Here is a 19,963-nt window from a genome sequence, read left to right as displayed (position 1 = left end):
AAAAAAAAAAAAAAAAAAAAAAAACAAGAATAATAAGCTGTGACTGCGACCAGGTGGATTCAATAAGTAAAATTTTATTTTAAGGACAGATGGGGTAGATGGGGTCTTGGCCTGACTGGAGGAGTAAGGGCTTCCACTTCCCTGGGGAAAGCCAGGCAGGCTTCCTGGGGGAGGCAGCCTTTGGGCCGGTCCCTGCGTGTGGAAGGCTCTGCCTGGTGGAGGAAACCACGGGGTGAAGGCCATGCGGGCGGCTTCTGGCCCCCGGGGTGGGTCTCCTAGAGGGTGGAGCTGGGCTCTGTATCCTCCGGGGTGTGTGTGGACTGAAGTCTCTGGGCTCATTGCAGGGCCTGTCTTCTGGCTGCTAGTCAAGAGCCCCCAGCTGGCGGCCCAGCCCAGCACCTACCTGGCTGTGGCGGAGGAGCTGCAAGGTGTTTCTGGAAAGTACTTCGATGGACTCAAAGAGGTGGCACCAGCCCCCGAGGCTGAGGATGAGGAGGTAGCCCAGAGGCTTTGGGCTGAAAGTGCTCGCCTAGTGGGTTTGGACATGTCCCACAAGTCCCCTGCGAAGGGACAGTCATGCCCCAGGTAACCTCTGGGACAGGTTTTCCAGGACAGAGCTGCAAGATCAAGGATGCTGACAGCCATGCCTTTTTTACCCACTAGGGCTCAGAATGGATCTCTTGAGCCTCAAGACCAGGGACCACCTTCCTCTAGGGCCAGTGTTGGCCTCAGGACTACCATGCCTGTCTAGGGGCGGTGTGGTGCACGTGAACTTAAGGGTCCTCCAGTGGCCGTGTTGGCGCCATCTCTGGTAGCTGTAGGTGCAGAGTGGACTATAGGCGGGCACCTGACTTACGGGACTGGGGCCGGGTGTGCCTGTGTCCTGGAGCCTGGGCCTGCCACTGTACAGCGTGCACTGTAACGAGTGCCTCTTGGGCCTGGGTGGGGGCACCGCTGCCTTCTTGCAGTTCACAGTTTACTGAGGGCCTCTGCCAGAGCCCGGCCACGGTGCTGGCTTCCACCAAGGAGGGCTGTCACAGACCCTGGCCTGTCACTGTGTCGCGGAGGACGGCGTGGACTGTGATCACCTGGGATGCCTCCTTCCCTCCCGTTCCTGTGGTAATTTTAGCCTCAGGCTCTCCATTGTGCTCCTTGATAATAAAAACCGCAAACCTCCCTGAGTCACGGGTTGTGGGGAAGTGAGAGGCGCGCACACCCAGGGTACCTACTCTTGGGAGCTAGGACACTGACTTAGACAGCGCCAAGGCAGCCCATGCAGCCTTCCAGACTGGAGATGGGAGCCGCAGGGCGAGGGTGAGGGCGAGGGCCAGGGCGAGGGCAGGGGGCTCCTGCCTGGGCCGCGAAGGGCTGCTCCAGAGCGTTGAGTAGCCAGGATGAAGAGGCGCCTGGCTGCCGGGAGCGGGTGCTGGGCAGCGTCCTGAGCACAGCACGGACCGCTGGACGCGGGGCCACTGGCTGTCATGGTGCCAGGGAGGGGCCTTGGACGGCTGCCTGGAGCTTTATAAATGCAGCTCATTTTCTTTCTCTCTTTTTTTTCATTAAAAAAATTAGTACGTGTTGCAGGACAGAATGATCACATTCCTCACAGGGCGGCTATGCACGGACACACACCTCTTCGTTCTTCCATCTTGTCCTCCCTTCCAGCCCTCCGTCCAACTCCTGGTGCCCTTCCCCCTTGCAAAAGATCTTCCTATTATATTTTGTCTGGTTTATTAAATGAGTGGAACAGTGTGATGTTTAAGCCCGCGTCCGATGTTTCACTTAATGTGGTCTCCAGTTGCACCCCTTCCCCACAGGTGCCTCGCACCCTTCTTTACGGCAGAGTAGTACTCCACAGAATGTAAATGCCACATTCTCTCTGTGCACTCCTGTCGATGGACATGCAGGCCACTTCGGGGTTTAGCTTTTGTGAATTGTGCTCATTTTCTGTTGCCACATCAGACCAGAGTGGCCGAGGGTGTTTTGGGGTGAGCTGACCGGCAGGAAGCTTCCTATTCTCCCCCAGTGATGGGCACCTCCCTGTGCTCCTGCCCCCTGTTGTCCTCTCCCTGTGAGTGTCCTGGGAGGCCTAGGACTGCTTCTGACCCCAGAGCAGGCATGGGAGGTGGCATCTGACATCCAACAACTATGAGGCAGCTGCCCCAGGAGCATCCAGCTGACAGTCACCTAGGGGAAACCAAGTCACACAACGACCGTGTGAATTACTTGCTGTATTCCACCGGTTAGGACCAAGTGTCAGGCCCAGCTAAAAAAAATGGGGCTATTTTGCAAGCACACAAGGACCAGAGTTTGATCCCCGGTACCAGAAAAAGAGAGGACTATTCCAGGAGGTGGGAATCGTGTGGACGTGCTAAGAGCCAGCCCACCACAGCAAGAGAGTACCTGTCTGTCCGTCCCCGCTTATCTGTCAGTCCGTCTTTTATAGCTCTCTGTTGTCTATCTGTCACCTCGCCTATTTTTCCTATTTTCTATGTCTACCCTCTGTCTAAATGTGTGTATTTTGCACTGGGGACATGGAAGGACAAGTTTCAGGAACGCTTCTACTGGCTGCCTTGATGTCCTGAGTTGGTTTAAAACATTTGCCTTTCGTGGTCGGTTTGGCTCTGGGGAAGAGCCGGATGTCACAATGGTGCCAGATTCAGTGAATAGGGCGAGTGAGGACAGTGTTTCTGTTGTGTGGTGCCCTGCAGCAGCATTCACCGTACTTTTGATCACACCTTGTAAAGCCACTCTGGGAAGTGGACTTTCAGAGCCACATCAGAAAGTGGCAAGGACCATGGGATTAGTTTCAAAGTGAGGAGGAGGGTTTTGGGTGAAATTAAGGCAATGTGTCTTTTACTGTAATCATTCTTTTGCATAAACGTTCACTGTAGTGTGTCGGTCACCTCTTGCATTTTACTTGTGTCTTAGTAGAGAGGAGTTGAACTCATGTCCTCCCACAGCCACAGTCTGGAGTTGGTGCTTAGTTCGGGGTGAAGCCAGGTCAGCAGAGCAGCTGATCACGCGGGGATTTATCGTTTTTGTGGATGTGTGAAATGTGGCTGATCCTAACCACAAACCTCAACCAACATCTGCTTCCTTTCCTGAAGTGAGAACCCCAAGTACCACAAATGCTGATTTCTATCAGCCAGGAAGACTTTGGGGTGATGCAGACCTAGCCGCACCCTTAGAAGAGACGAGAGAAGAAAAAAAAATACGAGCAGAGAGGAACTTGGGGCAGAGCAATAAACAGGTTGAGAACCCAACACGGAAGATGCTTCGTGGGTGGTTAATCACGGAGAGAAAGCGAGGTTGGTGCCAGAGCCCCCACTGCGGCTTATTGGATGGCGCTGTCCACACCCAGAACTACGCTGGACCAACTGGCAGACTAATCCACTTCACACGCTCCTGACCTGGGCACTCCCAAGGCCCCACCTGGAGTGCATGAAGCTTTGGGAGACATCTTAGATATGAACTGTAACAAGCAAGGGAGAGAAGGCACTTCTGTTTATTTCAGCCTGATGGGGTCCTTTGTCATGTGCTCACTTTAACGGTCAGGGATGCCCCAGGGGAGCCGAGGTGATGGACTGGACTCAGTATCAGGGCTGGGCCCTTCTTGGCTGTGGGGGGGCTGGTCTGTGCATTGTAGGGTGGTTAGCAGCACCCCAGTCCTATCCACGCTAGATACTCTTACCAGTAGTGATCACCCTCCAGGTGTGATAACCAACGTGGTCCCCAGGCATTGCCAATTGTCTCCTGAGGGCCAAATCACCTGTGGCTTAGAACCACTGATATAAGTGGGCCTGCCCATTTCTGGGCTGCAAAGTAGATGAGATGGAACTAATCACCAGCACAGGGCGGCCTCAGTCAGTTACCGAATTTTCCCCGTGGTTAATTGGGTTGTAGTTCATTACACGGGCACAAGAGGGCGTGCTTGCATTAAAAAGCGCGACAATAGCAATCCACATCATCAAATGGAGCAAATTGAACAAGAAATGTGCAAGTCACCCCAAAGCACCAGCTCAGTTTATCAGAAATACATAATGGGCACAATCATCATTATGGCTTGTATCTAGATGTCCCCTCAAAGCCTCATGAGCGGATGGTGGGGCCTTTGGGAGGTAGCTGGGTCATGGGTGTGTGATAGTGGGTTGTTCTCTGTGGATGGTGGATTTCCTGAAGAGGGAGGCCCTACCCTGGGTGTGGGTGGCTCCAACCAATAGGCTTGTTGCCTGGATGGGAAAAGAAAAAAGAAGGAAGTCTTGCTACTTCCTGCCTTCCGTGCCCCTGCCATAGAGCCAGCCCACGGTGGACTGAGACCTCTACAAACCGTGAGCCAAAATAAACTTACCTGCTCTAACTTGTGGGTGTCAGCAGTGTAGCTCAGTCATGAGAAAGTAACTAAGAGAGTCAGTTGTTATCAAGCCCTGCCACAAAAACAAAACGAGCCTCCAAAAATTCGCTCGGTATATGCTTGAATGGAACGGTCCAGCTGCATTGTGACCTTATGTTTAACTTTTTTTTTTCCTAGACAGGGTCATGCTATGTAGTTCAGGCTGGCCTTGAACTCACTATGTAGCCCATGGCGGCTTCCAAATCATGGTGATCTCGCCTCAGCCTCCCAAGTGCTGCGATCACAGGTGTGTGCCACATGTAATCCCAACTGTTAAACATTTGAAGGAGCTGGACATTTGTCCAAAGGGGTCACTACTATGTACACCGCTACTTACATTGTGGCGTGCCCCTTGGTTTCCAGCACTCGTGACACAGCACACACCTCCACACCTAGACCCGTGTGTCATGACCCCCAAAGGTACCTGAGACAACCAGCAAAGTGACTGTGCCTGCACCCTCCGCCCCGGGAGACAGCGCACCTGAGCACTGTTACCGGAGCCTTCAGGGCGTCCTGCCCCTGCACACTTCTCCAGGCTGCCCACGGAGCACGCGTCTCACCTCAGTGAGCGCCCGTCCTCCAGGAAATGACTCCAGCAGCCTCTCCTAGAGTAACCGTGTTGTGGAGCCTCACAGGACAGCAGCAGTCGCGACCATCGTCTTCTTGCCCTAAGCCACTCATGTGGAGAAAGCAATAATGTCCTTCCCACTTGCATTATTTTTCAGGTCGCCTGGGACCGGACCCAGGGCGAGGACCGTACTGTGCCTGGTTTGGCGTAGGGCTGCGTTCTGGCCTCCGCCCGCTAGGTGTCAGTAGCTCCCCGGTTTCCGGCCTCGGCGTCGTGGTCTGTGGCCTTTGATCGCCGTGTCTTCCGGAAGGCGTCCGGGCGGAGGGACCTGGCTCGCCGAGTCCGCCCGTGCCCGGTGCGACCCGTGCTTTTGTTTCCGGCCACTTCGGTTCCTTTGCTCGCCGCCGACCAAATCCGAGGAGGGGAAGGGACGGGACGGGAGGCGTCTTCACGGCGTCGCACAGATCTCCGCCTCCCCGAGGGCAGGGCCGGGGTCCCAGCCGGCACCGTGGGCTCCTCCCGCTCTGTCCGCGCGGCCGCCGAGGGGCGCGGAGAGGCCGCGGTGCTGCTGCGTGCGTGGCGGGAGGGAGTTTGGAGAAGCTGCGTTTCTCTAACCCAAAGAAGCCTGCCCCGCAGAGCGCCTGTCTGCGGCGGCTTTCGTTGTCCACCTCCCTGTCAGACTTCTGCCGCCTAAGACAGAGGTCCCATGGCTGATGCATGATGAACGGCCTATTGCTAGCATTCTTCATGCTATCAAAGAGAGATGGGGGAATTATGGCGAGCCATTATGGTGAGCCTTGACACAGGCCTAGCCATGATTGACCTTTGAGTCACCTCGCCGGCTCTCGCCCATAGCCACGGGCGAGTTCAGCTGGTAGCAGATGTAACCCATAATGGTTGTTGTTGTTTCCCTCTGGAATGTGTGGGCGGTACTCTCGCTCCCGTGCAGCCCTCGCTCCCGTGCAGCTGGAGAGTATAAAAGGAAGAGGTTCTGTAATAAAGCAAGCAAGGAACTTGAGAAGAGAAGTGCTTCCCGTCTCTCCGTCCTCGTCCTTTCAGGTTTAGGACCTGCTGGCAGGATCCTGACGTCGCGCCTCGCGACACCTGTCCAGGAGGGATTCCCAGGTCTTTGGTTTTCTGCCCCCACCCCCGCTTTCTTTTCCTCATCTGTCAGCTTTTTAATTTTCTTTCTTACGTTTCTCATCCCCCCACACACACTTTCTCTTTTATGTATTTATTTATTTGTACCTGGGATCGAATTTGGGTCCTTGCTCTTGCGAGGCAGGCGGTGGAACCACTGAGCTAAATCCCTGGCCCTTCACACTTTTAATTTTAAAAATACAACAATGCTTTACTGTTCTGATTTTCTTGTCTGATGATCGAATTTTATCTTCTAATGTTTTTGCTTTTCCACATCGGTTCTTCGATTCCTTTTCCTTGCTTTGTTATGATGTTTTACTTATCTTTAATGTTGTGGTGTATTGTATACTATCTTTGCTCCTTTCTTATGGCTATAGATGTGATTATTTTGCAGTACTGGGAATCAAACTCAGGGCTTTCTCACTGAGCTACATCCTGAGCCCTTTACATTATAAAAATTTTATTTTGAGACAGGCTCTCACTAAATACTAAATTGTCCAGGTTGGGGTTGAAGTCTTTCTGTCTCGGCCTCCAAGAATGCTAGAATTACAGGTGTACACCCCTATGTCTGAGCCGGGTGTTTTGGCACATGCCTGTAATCCCAGCACTCGGGAGGCCGAGGCAGGAGGATTGCTGTAAGTTTGAAACCAGCCTGGGCTACATAGTTCTAGGTCAGTCTCCACTACATAGGGAGACCCTGTCTAAAAAATCAACAACAAACAAACAAAAACCTCTGTTGGTTGTGGTGTTTTGATCTGGATTTTTCCTGTATTGCTAGATCAAGTTTGTTTATATCTGGGGACTGCTGATTGTTTACTGGCTTCCTTCTGAGCAGCACTGGGACTGAGGCAGGCACTAGTTTATCTGGGTCTGTGAACTATGCCTCCAACCCACTTGAGAGAAATTGCTCCTTGCTTGAGCCATGACACAGCCCTCTCAGAATGGGGCATCTACTTCAGTTTAAATAAGGGAAGTAAGAGCCCTCAGCCAATGAACAGGCCTCAGGGAGGCACAGCTGGAAGTCCCGTTTCTAATCCTTCACCCTCACAGCAAGAGAAGGGAGAAACAACTGAACTTTTGTAAACACCACACTTAACAACAGGACCCAAGTTTAGGTCATACCCACAACCTTTCAGGCTGCTTTTCACAAACAAAATCGTATTCACAGAGGGCCACTCAGATGCTCCTGTTTATAGCACACACACTGACCCTAGCCCAGAGACCCCAGCTCCTGTGAGATGGGCAGAGAAAGGTTCACTCAGGCTCTGACACAGTGTGTACTGTGTTGACTCCCACTGATCACAAAGAAAGAATCCACAGGCGAAATATGCAGTAAAATCCACTTAGAAGTAAACTCAGAATGACGCAGCACACCATCAGAAGCTTGCCCCCAAGAGGCCCTTATACAAATGGGTATTTTGGTTTTTTGAGACAGGGTCTCACTGTGTAGTCCAGGCTGGTCTCGAACTCAAAGCCATCCTCCTGCCTCAGCCTCCCCAGTGTTGGGATTACAGGTGTGGGCCACCACACCTGGCCCAGATGTGCAGTCTTGATAGATACTTGAGACATCTGAAAAAAGGCAATAAGACTCTTCCAAAAGTTAACATTTCTACAGTAACTGATTCCAGTCTTATCAAAGGGGAAATGATCAGTGAATAAAAGAGGATACAAATAACACAATGAAGTAAGGAAGATAATGCAAGATATGAAAGAATAATGCAATGAAAATTTTCTATTAAAATAGTAATAGCCGGGCGTGGTGGTGCACACCTGTAATCCCAGCACTCGGGAGGCTGAGGCAGGATCGCTGTGAGTTTCAGACCATCCTGGGCTGCATAGTGAGGTCCAGGTTAGTCTCAACTATGTAGTGAGACCCTGTCTCAAAAAAAAAACAAACAAACAACAACAAAATAGTAATAGCTGTTAGCCTCCAGTTGAAATCCTAGAAATGAAAAGCTTACTAAGTCAAAAATAAAAGTTAGTAGAGCCAGGTGTGGTGGTGCACGTTTGTAATCCCAGCACTGAGGAGGATTGCTGTGAATCTGAGGCCAGCCTCGACTACACAGGGAGTTCAAGACCACCTCAATTACATAGTGAAATGTTTTACAAAAAAAGTTAAAAAAAAAAATAAAAGCAAATATCCAGGGATTTAGCTCAGCAGTTCGGGGGCCTGCCTGGCAAGTGCAAGGCTGGTGGAGCACGTGGACCTGGTATGCTGTACCTGGGCGGTAGGGATGTGGGAAACGGATGCGGTCATCCTTCTGAGCTGTGAAGAGCAGCATAGTCTGTTCTGCCATTTAGAGATCTCCTGTTCCTTTCAGGACAAATGATTATTCACGGTAGAAGAGTGATTTAATGGCAGGGAAGTAAAAAAGATGGTTTGACTCAGGCACAGGGCAGAACTTTCATGACGGTCTCTGTCTTAGGGTCAGTGATGTGTGACTCTCACGGACTCTAAACTATGCTATGTGGGGGCATGGAAGGTGATTGCCTCAAAGAGTCAGTGTTTGGTCCTACACTCAAGAGTTTAGTTTTTTCAGAACTAGGATAAGTGACTTGGTTTTCAGAGCATTGGAAGGAAAACAGAAAAAAATGAAGACATCATTTCAGCTTGTAGCTCGATTTCCAGCGTGATAGGAGATACTGTTGTTGTGAAAAGGGCAGTTAATCGCAGGCACGATGTGTCAGTTACGTGCTCCAAGGTGGGGAGGCAGACGATTGAAGTAATGGTAAATGAGAACTCGCTGCAGGGTGACGCTGAACCAAAATCGGAAGACACGGGTGTGATCTCTGGGATTTTCGGGGTGTGATAAAACAGTTCTCACCAAGGAGGGGGTGATGAAACCAGGGAAAAGAGGGTGAGCAGAGGCCCCTAGCCTGCACTGACCTTGTGAATTGTTATTTCAAAGGTGCCCCAGGCTCTCAGTTGTGCACGGCAGCACACCCTCATTTCCAGCAGCAGGTCTGGGTGCCTGCGGGTGCCCTGCTCCAGGTCCAGGCTGGGGTCACTTGTGTTTCTGGGACATCTCCTTTCAGCACCAAAGGCAGGGACAGCGCCAGCTTTGGAAGCCGGAAACCCGCAGAGGAATTCAGGCCCAGTCCAGTTAGGGGCAGGGCCCGGCATTGCGCTGGAGCAGTGCCCCTTCTGCCCGGCAGCTGGTGTCATCGCCCTGTGACCCGGAGTCGGGCCCAGGCCGCCCATCCCGTCCCGGTGAGTCCCCTTGGCCGGTGTGACCGCCAGCGGAGCGGAGCGCTGTGGACCTGCTGAGGAGGCGCCATGCCCCCTGGGATGGCTCTGCTGCTCGGACTTGGTGAGCACTGAGGGGAGCGAGGAGGGTGGCGGGAGGGGGGAAGATGAGCCCAGGGTTGGGGTCCCGGGGTCCCTGGGTCCCAGGCGGACGCCTCTCACCAGGTCTCTGTGTTTCAGTGTCTGCTCTGGACCTGGGGCTCTGGGCCCACAGCGGTGAGTTCCCCTCCCTTCAGTCCTGGGGCTCTGCTTGAGGCTGGGCCGGGGTGGGAGGAGCCCGAGGTCTTGAGCTGACCCGGAGGAGCCGGCCGAGCCCAGCCCTGCCCTGCCCTGCCGGCTGCACTGTTCCCTGTTGTGTCATTTTGGGGTGGCATCACCCCGGGTGTTAATCGTGCTGACGTGGACGTGCCAAATGCAGACACCGGGCTGGGGACAAGTCCACAGGGCCCAAGTCCCCCTCGGGGTGCGCACCATCGTTTCTTGGTGTATCCTGTCTTTTTCCATTTGCTGTCACCTCTGCGAGGTCAGCTCAAGGGGTGCTGTCCAAGAGATGGATTTGAAGTAAAATGCAGACTTCAGCCTCTTGATTCTCTGACCTTTAGGAACCAGTTTTTTTTTTCCACTAAGACCTAGTTCCTCATTCTGAAATGACAAAACAGCAGGCTGTTGCTTGGTGAAGATGCCATGCGTAGAGGTCCAGAAGTGGGCTCTTCTCCTTTAGGACTCAGGTAAAATTGCTATTTGCTGGTACCATTCATTGTATTCCGCCGCTCACAGGTGTATTCCCAGGTCACGGTCACATTTTACACGGTGCACGTCGTATTTTGCAAGCAGCCCCTCTAAAAGGCAGACTCATTTCTACTTCACGCAGTCATTCTGAGCCCTGGCCGAGGGCCCAGATGCTATGTTCCTGGGACAGGGTTTTGAGCGCCGCGATGCCCCTGCCCTGCAGATGAAGAACAGCGAGCCGGACTCGCTGGATCATTTACCGCTGGATCCTGTGCCGTGCTGGGAGGGTGGAAGGGCACATGCTGTGCTGGGGACAGCTGCAGGTTAGGGAGTGTGACAGTGGGCGGTGTCCTGAGGGCGGGGGGCTGGAGCCACGGTGAGGACGCCGAGCTGTGGGCAGAGGAGCTGATGGTGCTGACGCGGCCTTGACCACGGCCGTGAGGGGCACGCGTGAGGACGCAGTCCCGAGTGCCAGGGCCATAGGCCGTGTGGACCAGACCGGCGCTCAGGAGTCTCCGATGACAGCAGATCCCCCGCAGGCTGTGGGCTGTGGGCAGAGGCGAACGGCGCATTGAGCAGGTTTCCGGGAGAGGATGTGGGTGGGGAAGGGGCTGGGGCTCATGTGCAGGGAGACAGAAGACCTGCACAGCGGTGCAAGGACACATGTCTGCTTGACCCAGGGCAGCAGGGACAGTGGAGCTGACAAAGTCGCCCTGAGGGTTCATCCCCAGGTGGCACGGGGAGGGCCACAGCTCTGATTCTGGTCTCTGTCTTCTTCCTGGCAAGTGCTGCCCCAGCACCCCCGGAGTGAGGCGTGCGCTTTCTGAAACCGGATGAGTTGGATTGTTGTTCTCTTCCTCCCTGGGTCACCCTCCCAGCTCCATCTGAGCAGAGCCAGGAGCTGTGACCCCAGTGGCAGCTCTGTGAGCATCTTCTGCAGGGTCCCTCCAGGGGTGACAAGGTTGTACCTGTTTCACGGGGAACCCAGTGACATGTGGCACGACATCAGCTCAGAGGGAGCCCAAGGTGTGGTCGAGTTCCTCTTCCGGAAGGTGGTGCGCACGAATGCGGGACGTACCACTGTGTCTACTGGAAGCGAGAAGCCTGGGCAGGGCTCAGTGCGTCGTTGGAGCTGACGGTGACAGGTGAGGGATGGTCCCAGGATACTGTCCCTTTGCATTAGTGTCCACCTCGCTGGTTCCGGTTTTCTGGATCACACACCCCACCCTCTCTCCCTGCCCCTATCTGTCAGAATCTGTTCCCTCTGCTGACTCTGTTCCAGGGTCCTCAGACAGGTGGCGGTGGACTCTGGGATGCACCTCCTAAGGCAGATTCCCGCCCTCCCTGTGCTCATCCAGCCACCGCCTGGGTCGTGGGAAATAACACCAGTGTGTTTTCTTTGTGACCCTGTAAATTATCTAGCAGTGGATTTCTTCCCAGTTTCATCCTTGTCTCAGTTCAGACTGGAATGATAATGGGGTTATTCTTGTTTGTTTGTTTGTTTGTTTGGTACCAGGGATTGAACTCAGGTCCTTAAGCTTGCGAGGCAGGCAGCAGAATCACTGAGCTAAATCCCCGGCCCTATAGTGTCCTCTCTGGACTCGGTGGTCAGGGCCACTCGCACAGGCCAACGTCCCCGACTTGCTAGGAGACAAACAGGTGCAGGACCCAGGAGTCCTGAGTAAAGACTCCAACCCGATCCCTGTAAGGTGAGGCCCTGGCATGACATACGTCCCCAGCACATCACTGCCACACAGGAAGTGGTTCTCACACCTACGCTGAAGCCTCCTCCTCGGGCACACAGGCTGTCCCAGGATGGAGACGAGGCTGCCAGTAGCAGACTTCACTCATCGGGGAAGGAAAGGTCAAGGGGGTTGCTGGGCAGGGACCAGAGGCAGGAGTTCACTCTCCGAGATGCATAGCACATGTAGGTGCCACCTTCGGCCAGGCTCTTGGGGGAGATGAGGAGCGAGCATGGCCTGGTGTAAGCAGACCTGGGGAAGGGAAGCTCCTCTGTCCCTGCACAGAATGAAGTTGGCATAAAAGTGAGGCGCCTGACACAGGAGAGTCATGATTCCTCCCGGGGCCACCTGGGGACCTGGGTGAGCAGTCAGGGACGGTTTGTCCTTGTAGATGCCTGGAAGGGAACAGAGGCTGATATTTAAATCTCTATTAGAATAACCTGAGCTTTTCTTCTTTGTTGGGAGACTTTATTACTGCTTCTGTTTCACTGGTTGTTGTTGATCTGTTTTAAGTTTTTTATATACTCTTGGTTCATGTTGTACATCCGATGTGTGTAGGAAATTATTTCTTCTAGATTTTCTCATTTACTGGAATATAAGTTTTCAAAATGCTCACTGATGATTCTCTGAATTTCAGTAGTAACTTTTATAACATTGTCTTTTCACCTCTAATTTTATTAAATTGGGTACACACTCTTGGTTACTTTGGCTAAGAGTTCTTGTTAATCATTATAAAGAACCACGTTGTTGTATGTATTATTTTATTATTCTTTCAAGTTCATTTTATAATTTAAACTGTGATCTTTATTATTTCTTTCCTTCTAGTGATTTTAGTGTGGGTTGTTTCTGCTTTTCTAAGGACTTGAGATGCATTATTAGAACACTTGTTTGTAATTGCTTTGATATTTTAATATGTAGTAACTCATGTACTTACTGACTTTTTGGGTGTATATTATTCAATCTGCATGTGTTTTTATAATTTCTATTGTTTTTTCCTGTTGATTTCTAGTTTCATTCTGGTGTGATCTGACAAGATGCAAGCAATGACTTTAATTTTTTGGTATTATTAAGTGTTGCTTTATGGTCTAATATGGTCTATGATTTTTTTTTTTATATTGGGGATTAAACTCAGGACCTTGTGCTTGCAAGGCAGGTGCAGTGCCACTGAGCCACATCCCTGGCCCTATTTTTGAGAAAATTCTATGAGCTGCTGAAAAGAATGTTTATTCCTCTGTTTTTGGATGGAATATTCTGTATATGTCTGATAAGTTTATTTGATCTCGAATATAGTTTAATTATGATGTTTCTGTGTTGATTTTTTTCTGGATGATGTATCTATCGGTCAGAGTTGAGTTAAAGATACCCATTATTATTGTCTTGGTGCCTATGTTTCTTTTATATCAAGTAGCACTATTAAAGATGAAATCAGTTGTACCATTGTTGTATCTTCTTTGTAGGTGCAAGTGTTATATCTCGTTGGTGGGTTGTTCCCTTTACTAATATGCAGTATGTCTTTGTCTGTAATTAGAATTTTGGCTTGAAGTCTACTTTACCAGATATGAATGTAGCTATTCCTGCTTGCTTTTTAATTCCATTTTTATGCAATATAATATTCTATCCTTTCACTTTCAGTCTATGTATGTGTTGCCACCGAGATGTGTTTCTTGAAGGCAGCATAGTTGGGATTTGCTTTGATTCTTTTCTAATTCTCACTTGCTCATGTACTCCTCTATTTTTTTTTTTTGAGACAAGGTCTTGATATTTAGTTCATGCTGACCTTGAACTCACTATGTAGCCCAGGTTGGCCTTGAATGACAGCAATCCTTGTGCCTCATCCTCCTGAGTCCTGGGAGGATTACAGTCATGCACTACCACGCCTGGACTCTCATGTACTCTTCTAATGAGATTTATTTTTCTCTATGCTCTCTTCCTCTTCTATGTGTAGAATTCCTGTATGTTTTGCAATGCTGGTTTAGTCATCATGAATTTCCTTTGTTTATGTTTATCTTGGAAAGTGTTTCTCCAATTCTGAAAAATTGCTTTGCAGGATACAGTAATTTGCTATGGTGGTTTTTTTTTCTTTCGGGCTTTGAAATACTTCTTTCTTTGCTCTCCTAGCCCTTTGTGTTTCTGCTGAGAAATTAGTTACCTTGATAAGTGACTTGGTATTTTTTCTGGAGCTTTGAAGATTCTTCCTTTATTCTGTACTCTTGACATTTCAAGTAGTGTGACATGGAGGATTTTTTTTCTGGTCAAGTACCTTGGCTGTTCAAAACAGTCTCTTGTACTTTTATTAGCATATCTCTCTGAATTTTGAAAATTTTCTCTGCTATTATTTCAATAAACAAACATTACAATATTCAGAACAAAGGAGACTCCACCTTGATGCTTTTGCTTTTATTTGCATAACTTTTACATGCAGTACTGTAATATTTAACAGGACATAAAACTACAGTCCTATATTGTACATTTCAATCAGCAAAATTTATAGTATTGTATAAACAAGATGTACTGTACAAAAAAAGACACTGAGGCTCTATAAACAAGATGTGCAGGACTGTACTACCCCCCCAAAAGATGGGTTGTCTGTTATCTTGTCCATTTTGCTATTGGTTGGATTCAGCTCCTATAGAAGTATTGTTTTGTGGCAGTCATGTTACCTTGTTTATATATATATATATTTTTTTTTTGTTGTTGTTGTTGTTGTTTGTTTGTTTCTGCATCGAAACTTGCTCAGTTGCTGGAATGGGAATCCTTTACTTTTTGTGAGAAGGCCTTCTTAGGGGGCAAGCTTCTCTTTTTTTTTTTGTACTGAGGATCGAACTCTGGCCCTTGTGCTTGCAAGGCAGGCGGCAAAACCACTGAGCTAAATTCCCAGCCCGGGGCAGGCTTCTCTTGCTGATGTGTCCTGGGATATCGGTCTGTTGTGCAGTGTTGAGTTTAGTTCAAGTGCATTCAGAGCTGCAGCTTCTCCACGGCTGATGAACAGGGACCACATGTGCATGGAGTGTCCGAGCCTAAGTGACCTACTCTCTCTGCACCTCTCACAGAAATGCGGACCCTCGGGTGGTTCAGCCACATGTTCTTTAAAAGAAGAGTATGTGGGATGGATGGCCAGTGCATATTTTTCTAATTTTGCCTCGACACTGTGCTACTAAAAGTTATGGGTCAAAACTTGCTGGGAGGGTCTTTCACTGCTGTAGTGTCTCCCATTTGTGCTGCTTCTCTCTGATCTTGGTTTGGCAGGGAATATCCAGAAGCAGGATTTCCGTTTCCATCTCGTACCTGTTTCGGGGACAGTTCATCGATGGTGCTGTTTATTGCCCTGGTTGTTGAGGTTGAATTACCTGTTCATGCTAGGCTCCTGGGAAAATTTGACACCTTGTGTCACTTCCCTTTGGTTAAAAAATATCATTTTCAGTCTCTTCGATTAGGGAGCCTGTGTGGTCTTTACCTTACTCTCCAACTGTGCACAGCCTGGGCGTCGTCGCTGTGTGATTCACTATATGTCAGTCACGCTCAGGTGGCAGAAGACACATTCTTCTCATAGTGACAGTGTGGAAGGGACAGCTGCCCAAATCAGCATACTGTTTGGATTCTGGGAGGTTTACTTGTGACCTTCATGATCCTTGGGTGAACTTGCAGGCAGGTGGCCCTATCTCTAGTGCTTTTCCTTTCTTCCCCAGATCACAGAGCAGGGAATGTCGTCCGGCTGAGCCTGGCTGCCCTTGTCCTGCTAGTCCTCATGGCTTTGCTGATGGACGCCTGGAAGAGCAGAAGAGGCCTGTGAGACACCGGGGAGCCCCAGTGGGAGGCCTGCTGGCCCTTCCTAGTCCCCAGCCAAATGCTCAAATACAGACTCTCGTGGACACGCAGCCCACTGACTCTGTGTTCAGTGTTTCAGGATCATACAGAGTCCCATCATTCTTTTGAGCTGTTTTAGTTTTTTTATTAGCCCATGTTCGCAGTACGCACATATATGTTCACTGTGAAGAGTCCGTACGTGCATACAAGACATCTTAATTTGTTTTTCTTACCCTCCCCTCCATCTTCCATCGTTTTGCAAAAGATCCGTCTCCTGTTTCCTAGTATCTATCTTTATTTTGCTTTTTCTGGGGGGGGTACCATGGATCGAACTCAGGACCTTGCGTTTGTCAGGCAGGTACGCTGCCACTGAGCTAAATCCTCAGCCCATTTTGCTCTTTATTAGTATTTCCTTTGAGATTTTATAATTGTGCTTGGAGGTATGGATCTCCATACACCAGTGCTTTTTCTTGTTTGTCTTCTAGTTGGTGTCTGATATCGCTCTCTGATGCCTGTTTCTCATTCCTGCTTTAGTCTGTGTGACTCTGTCTATAAAATTGCTTTTCTATCCCTCCTTCCAATTTTTCTGTATTTCATGCATCAGATCTCTCTCTCACCCCAGTTTCTCCTTATTACAGCCCCCCCACCACCGTGCAAGGACCACATCCTCCCTTTCAGCTTCAGCTTTGTCAGAATCCAGCTCCAGTGTTAACAGCAACCATGTTCTCTGGCAGAACGGACACTTAGGAAGTCTGTGTGTCCTGCACTGGCGAGGCGTGGGGCTCGCTCTCCCGGAAGAGCAGGACTCACCAAGCCGTGGGACCTCGCGGTGGTCAGTGCGGTGTCACACACACTTGTCCTCAGCATGTCTTCTCTTCTTCACACTGTAGAGGCCTCGTTCGTCAGTAAGGAACAAAGGAAGAGCTACATCGACAGCATCTGTACTCTTGGCGGACGGCTTCTCCAAGCAGCAGAGTCTTCTTTCTCTTGTCTTCCAGCTCTTCTCTCTCAGATATCTGTTTCTTGTTTCTGCATTTATCTGGGTGGTTTTCCTCCCCACGTGTCTGTTTCCTCCTTTCTGTTTTCCAGTTTATCCCTCACTCACTCCAGTCCCTCGCCACGGCCTTTCCCTAGTTACACCCCTCGCCCAGCGTCCCGGGCACCCTCTCAGCTGAGCTGCCCCACGGGAACGCCAGCTTTCAGATCAGCATCCCCTCTCGGTGAACAGGTGGACCCTGCTGTGCTTGGTGGGGACAGGGGAGAGATGGGTGGGACTGACCCTGTGATCATCTGTGGCTGTGCTGAGCCGGAAGTGGTTTGCTGGGAGCACTGCGCTAGCCAGGCCTGACTGGCCGCCTCCTGCAGATGAGGCCGGGCCCCCGGGGGAGAACAGGAGACAAGAGGGCGTCTCAGACCAAGGCCTGGCTGGGAAGAGGATCGCCTTCCCGCCCATTCGTGAGGTCCTGCAGACTTTAGCTACTCTCCTGGCTCCTGTCACAGACCAGCCCCCTATCTCTACCCCTGTAAATAAACTCGCTGCATTTGCCCGAGGTCTTTTTCTCGCATCAGGAGGAAGAGCCCCACCTGGCTCCGCCTTTTGTATCTCTTTGTCTTAATCTCCCACCACTGTCTTTTCACTCCGCAGATCCTTCAGTCACGAAGGCAGGCCGTGGTCTGTTCTGCTGACTCTACTTCCTTTCACAACAAAACATCATTCACTGCAGAAGGGCGTTGTAAGAGGCCAGAAGTCTTAAAGATGCTTGGGGGCCGATGTGGGATGCGTCACAGGACTCCTGACTGTGCCCTTCGGGGTCACCGTGCTGTTGTGTCCCTGCAGGCCCGTCAGGGTGACCAGCGGGACAGTCTCACCCTTATTCAGGATGCCGTGCCGATGCCTCTTACCATGTGAAGGCACCAGATGTGGGGCCAGGGAAGGAAATAACGAGGTGAACCCTAGTAGATTCTGCTTCAGTAAGTAATTTAACATTCTGTTCTGCATTCGGTTGTTCTGTTTTTGCAGTACTGGGTCAAATGTTAAAGATTTTCAAGTCTTAAAAGGAAAGCAGAGAGTCGGGGTTTTAGCTCAGTGGTTCCACCGCCTGTTTCACAGGTGCAAGGTCCCGAGTTTGATCCCCGGTGCCAAACAAAACAAAACAAAAAACCATAAACAAACAAAAAAGGAAAGCAGAGAATCAAATAAAGACAGTTAACTTCCACCTTATAGCTCAGTTTTCTTGTAACGTAAGGAAGAGAAATGTTAATCTGAGCACAGCACGTGGCATAATAATTACTATGAATTACTGACATGCTAATTATTCCAAAGAGAGGACCAGTGACTGAGGCAATGCTAAATGAGTCCTCACTGGAGGGTGACCTTAGCACAGTCTGTATGTGTTTTGGGGTGTATGACCCCCCAAACACTTCCAGATGGACGAGGAAAGGAACCCAGGGATGAGACAGGTGAGCATAGCAACGTGGCCTTCAGAGGTTTTTTCCTTCCGGCCGCTGTTGTGCAGTGAACACTTCACTTCCCCTCCAGCGCCATGGCTAAGGGAGCAGCTCACAGAAGCACACACCTGTTTCCGTCCAGAGGTCTGGGTGTCTGTGGGTGCTGTGCTCCAAGTACCGCTTGGACCCAGGGCCACTTTCCCAACCTCTTTCAGCACCAGCCGGCCGTGTATTTCCAGGGACACAGGGATCAGCTTCGATGCCTCTCTGCTCCTTGCTTGGAGAGGCATGAGTTGAGCTCCCGCCTCACTGTGAAAATTATAGCAATTGGGTTTGCATTTTTCTTCCCTGGAAATGTTCTAAGAAATTCTTGTAAACTCAAATTCAGAGCAGCAGTCAGGTTTGTTTACTTCCATCCTTCCTTGGGTGCTGTTGGCCCACCCTGCCTCTTACTTCTCCCTGCCGAAGGTGTTTGGATATTTTGTCCTTTATCCGCATGATTTGTTGAATGGCCCAGGACAGTAGTGGTCTCTCTGCGTATCAGGAGCGGGGGTCTTAAGTCGAGGGTAACAGTCATTCTCTGGATATGATTGCAGCTGTTACTCTTCCTTCCTATTGGTTTTTATTGAGGTTATGACAGAGCTTTTCCGGGGCATGGGCACTGTGGGTCTCAGAATGTGGTTGTCTCTTTCCTGGAGCTGAATCCTTTCAAATGAATTACAACAGAATATGAATGTTCGGCACGTTAAGAAATACATTGCTGGGCATTATGGTTCGTGTTTAGACCCAAGTCGCCCCAAGCCGCATGTGGGTGAGGGGGGACTTTCTTTTTCAGAGGTGCTGAGTCTGGAGTGTGTGGTGCTGGGGTTAAGGGCGTGTGGGTACTAAACCACTTGCACATGACTGACTGGCTTGGCACTGCCCTGATCCCGGTAGCCTGAATAAGATAAAAGGGGCAGAAGGGTGCTGTTAGACCCTTTTGGTGCCTTTGCTGCCTTGTGTGAACCATGCTGTTTCTCCTCTGCGAAGCCTGTTTGCCAGCCCAGCCTCAGAGCCAAATGATCATGGACCGAACCCTCTACAACTGTGAGCTGAATAAGCCCCTTCCCCTCCAACTTTGGGTGTTGGGTATTTTGTCTCGGCAACAAGAGAAAGGTAACGAACACACTGGATAAATTTAGATGTGATGTCTCACACTTTAAACTGAAGAAAACTCATAAAATTAATCACGTGTATATTTTCATAGCAACCCCAAATATCCTATTAAACCCTTTTCATGAAAAAGTATCTTAAGTATGCCTTCAGGAGTTTACATGCTCCCCAAGTCCACTGAAGGGCCCTGACACCCTGAGGGAACAGGTTCCCATCCCAAAGATCCTGTGGGACGGCGTCCTGGGCCGTGTAGCACACTGTGGAGGGATGGGATGGGTGACAGAGGGCGTGAGGCACGGTTAATGTCCGCACCTGCCTGGGGTTGCGGAGAAGCATGTGGTGGGGCACACCCTCACCTCGCAGTGTCTAACCCACCCTTTCCTCTTCTTAGCCTGTGTTTCCTTTGTTTGTAAAAAAAAAAAAAAAAAAAATGGAAGAGCTAGTTTCTTCCCCAACTTGAAGTCTGACAAAAAGGCACTGTCAGCTCTAGGCACCAGGTCCAAAAGTACATCAGAGAAGTTCCCCGAGAGAGTCCATCGGCTACAAAAGTATCGGACCCGGGCATCTTCACCGACCCTTCAGGCCCTCCCCATAGTCTCGGATTGGATTACTCCCTGGAGCCCACCCTGAATCTTCCCACTGGAGTCTTCTCAGTGGTCCCACGCAGGAGATCCAGCCTTCCTGTCTGTGGCGTCTTCACCTCTTCTGTCACAGAGGCGCCCCGACTGGACAGTCACACT

The 19,963-nt window shown here is 50.4% G+C and overlaps 1 protein-coding gene and 2 long non-coding RNA genes across 4 annotated transcripts in view; all 3 read left to right on the top strand.

The window, feature by feature from the left end:
* The window catches only part of Rdh13 (retinol dehydrogenase 13), a 9,171-nt gene extending 7,392 nt beyond the window's left edge, over nucleotides 1-1,779 (top strand). The window contains exon 6 of the mRNA XM_010616940.2: nucleotides 345-1,779. Within this exon, the coding sequence (XP_010615242.1) occupies nucleotides 345-589 (245 nt within the window). The 3' untranslated portion in view covers nucleotides 590-1,779. The remainder of the gene's footprint in view (nucleotides 1-344) is intronic.
* A 2,353-nt stretch (nucleotides 1,780-4,132) lies between these two features.
* LOC117286920 lies at nucleotides 4,133-5,763 on the top strand. 2 transcript variants are annotated; one of them, XR_004518060.1, is made up of 3 exons: nucleotides 4,133-4,331; nucleotides 4,532-4,640; nucleotides 4,757-5,763. It is a non-coding gene; the product is annotated as an uncharacterized LOC117286920 (long non-coding RNA). The 2 variants fall into 2 exon arrangements; XR_004518061.1 differs by having other exon boundaries at nucleotides 4,134-4,331; nucleotides 4,536-4,640.
* A 10,202-nt stretch (nucleotides 5,764-15,965) lies between these two features.
* On the top strand, nucleotides 15,966-19,654 carry LOC104857181. Its single transcript, XR_004518067.1, has 2 exons — nucleotides 15,966-17,594; nucleotides 19,101-19,654. It is a non-coding gene; the product is annotated as an uncharacterized LOC104857181 (long non-coding RNA).
* Nucleotides 19,655-19,963: the final 309 nt, after the last annotated feature.

Source organism: Fukomys damarensis, unplaced genomic scaffold (genome assembly GCF_012274545.1).
Source record: "Fukomys damarensis isolate Sample0158 unplaced genomic scaffold, DMR_v1.0_HiC HiC_scaffold_19, whole genome shotgun sequence".
NCBI lineage: Eukaryota > Metazoa > Chordata > Mammalia > Rodentia > Bathyergidae > Fukomys > Fukomys damarensis.
The sequence above is the reverse complement of the archived record's forward strand: the minus strand, read 5'-3'. Positions and strand labels throughout refer to the sequence as shown.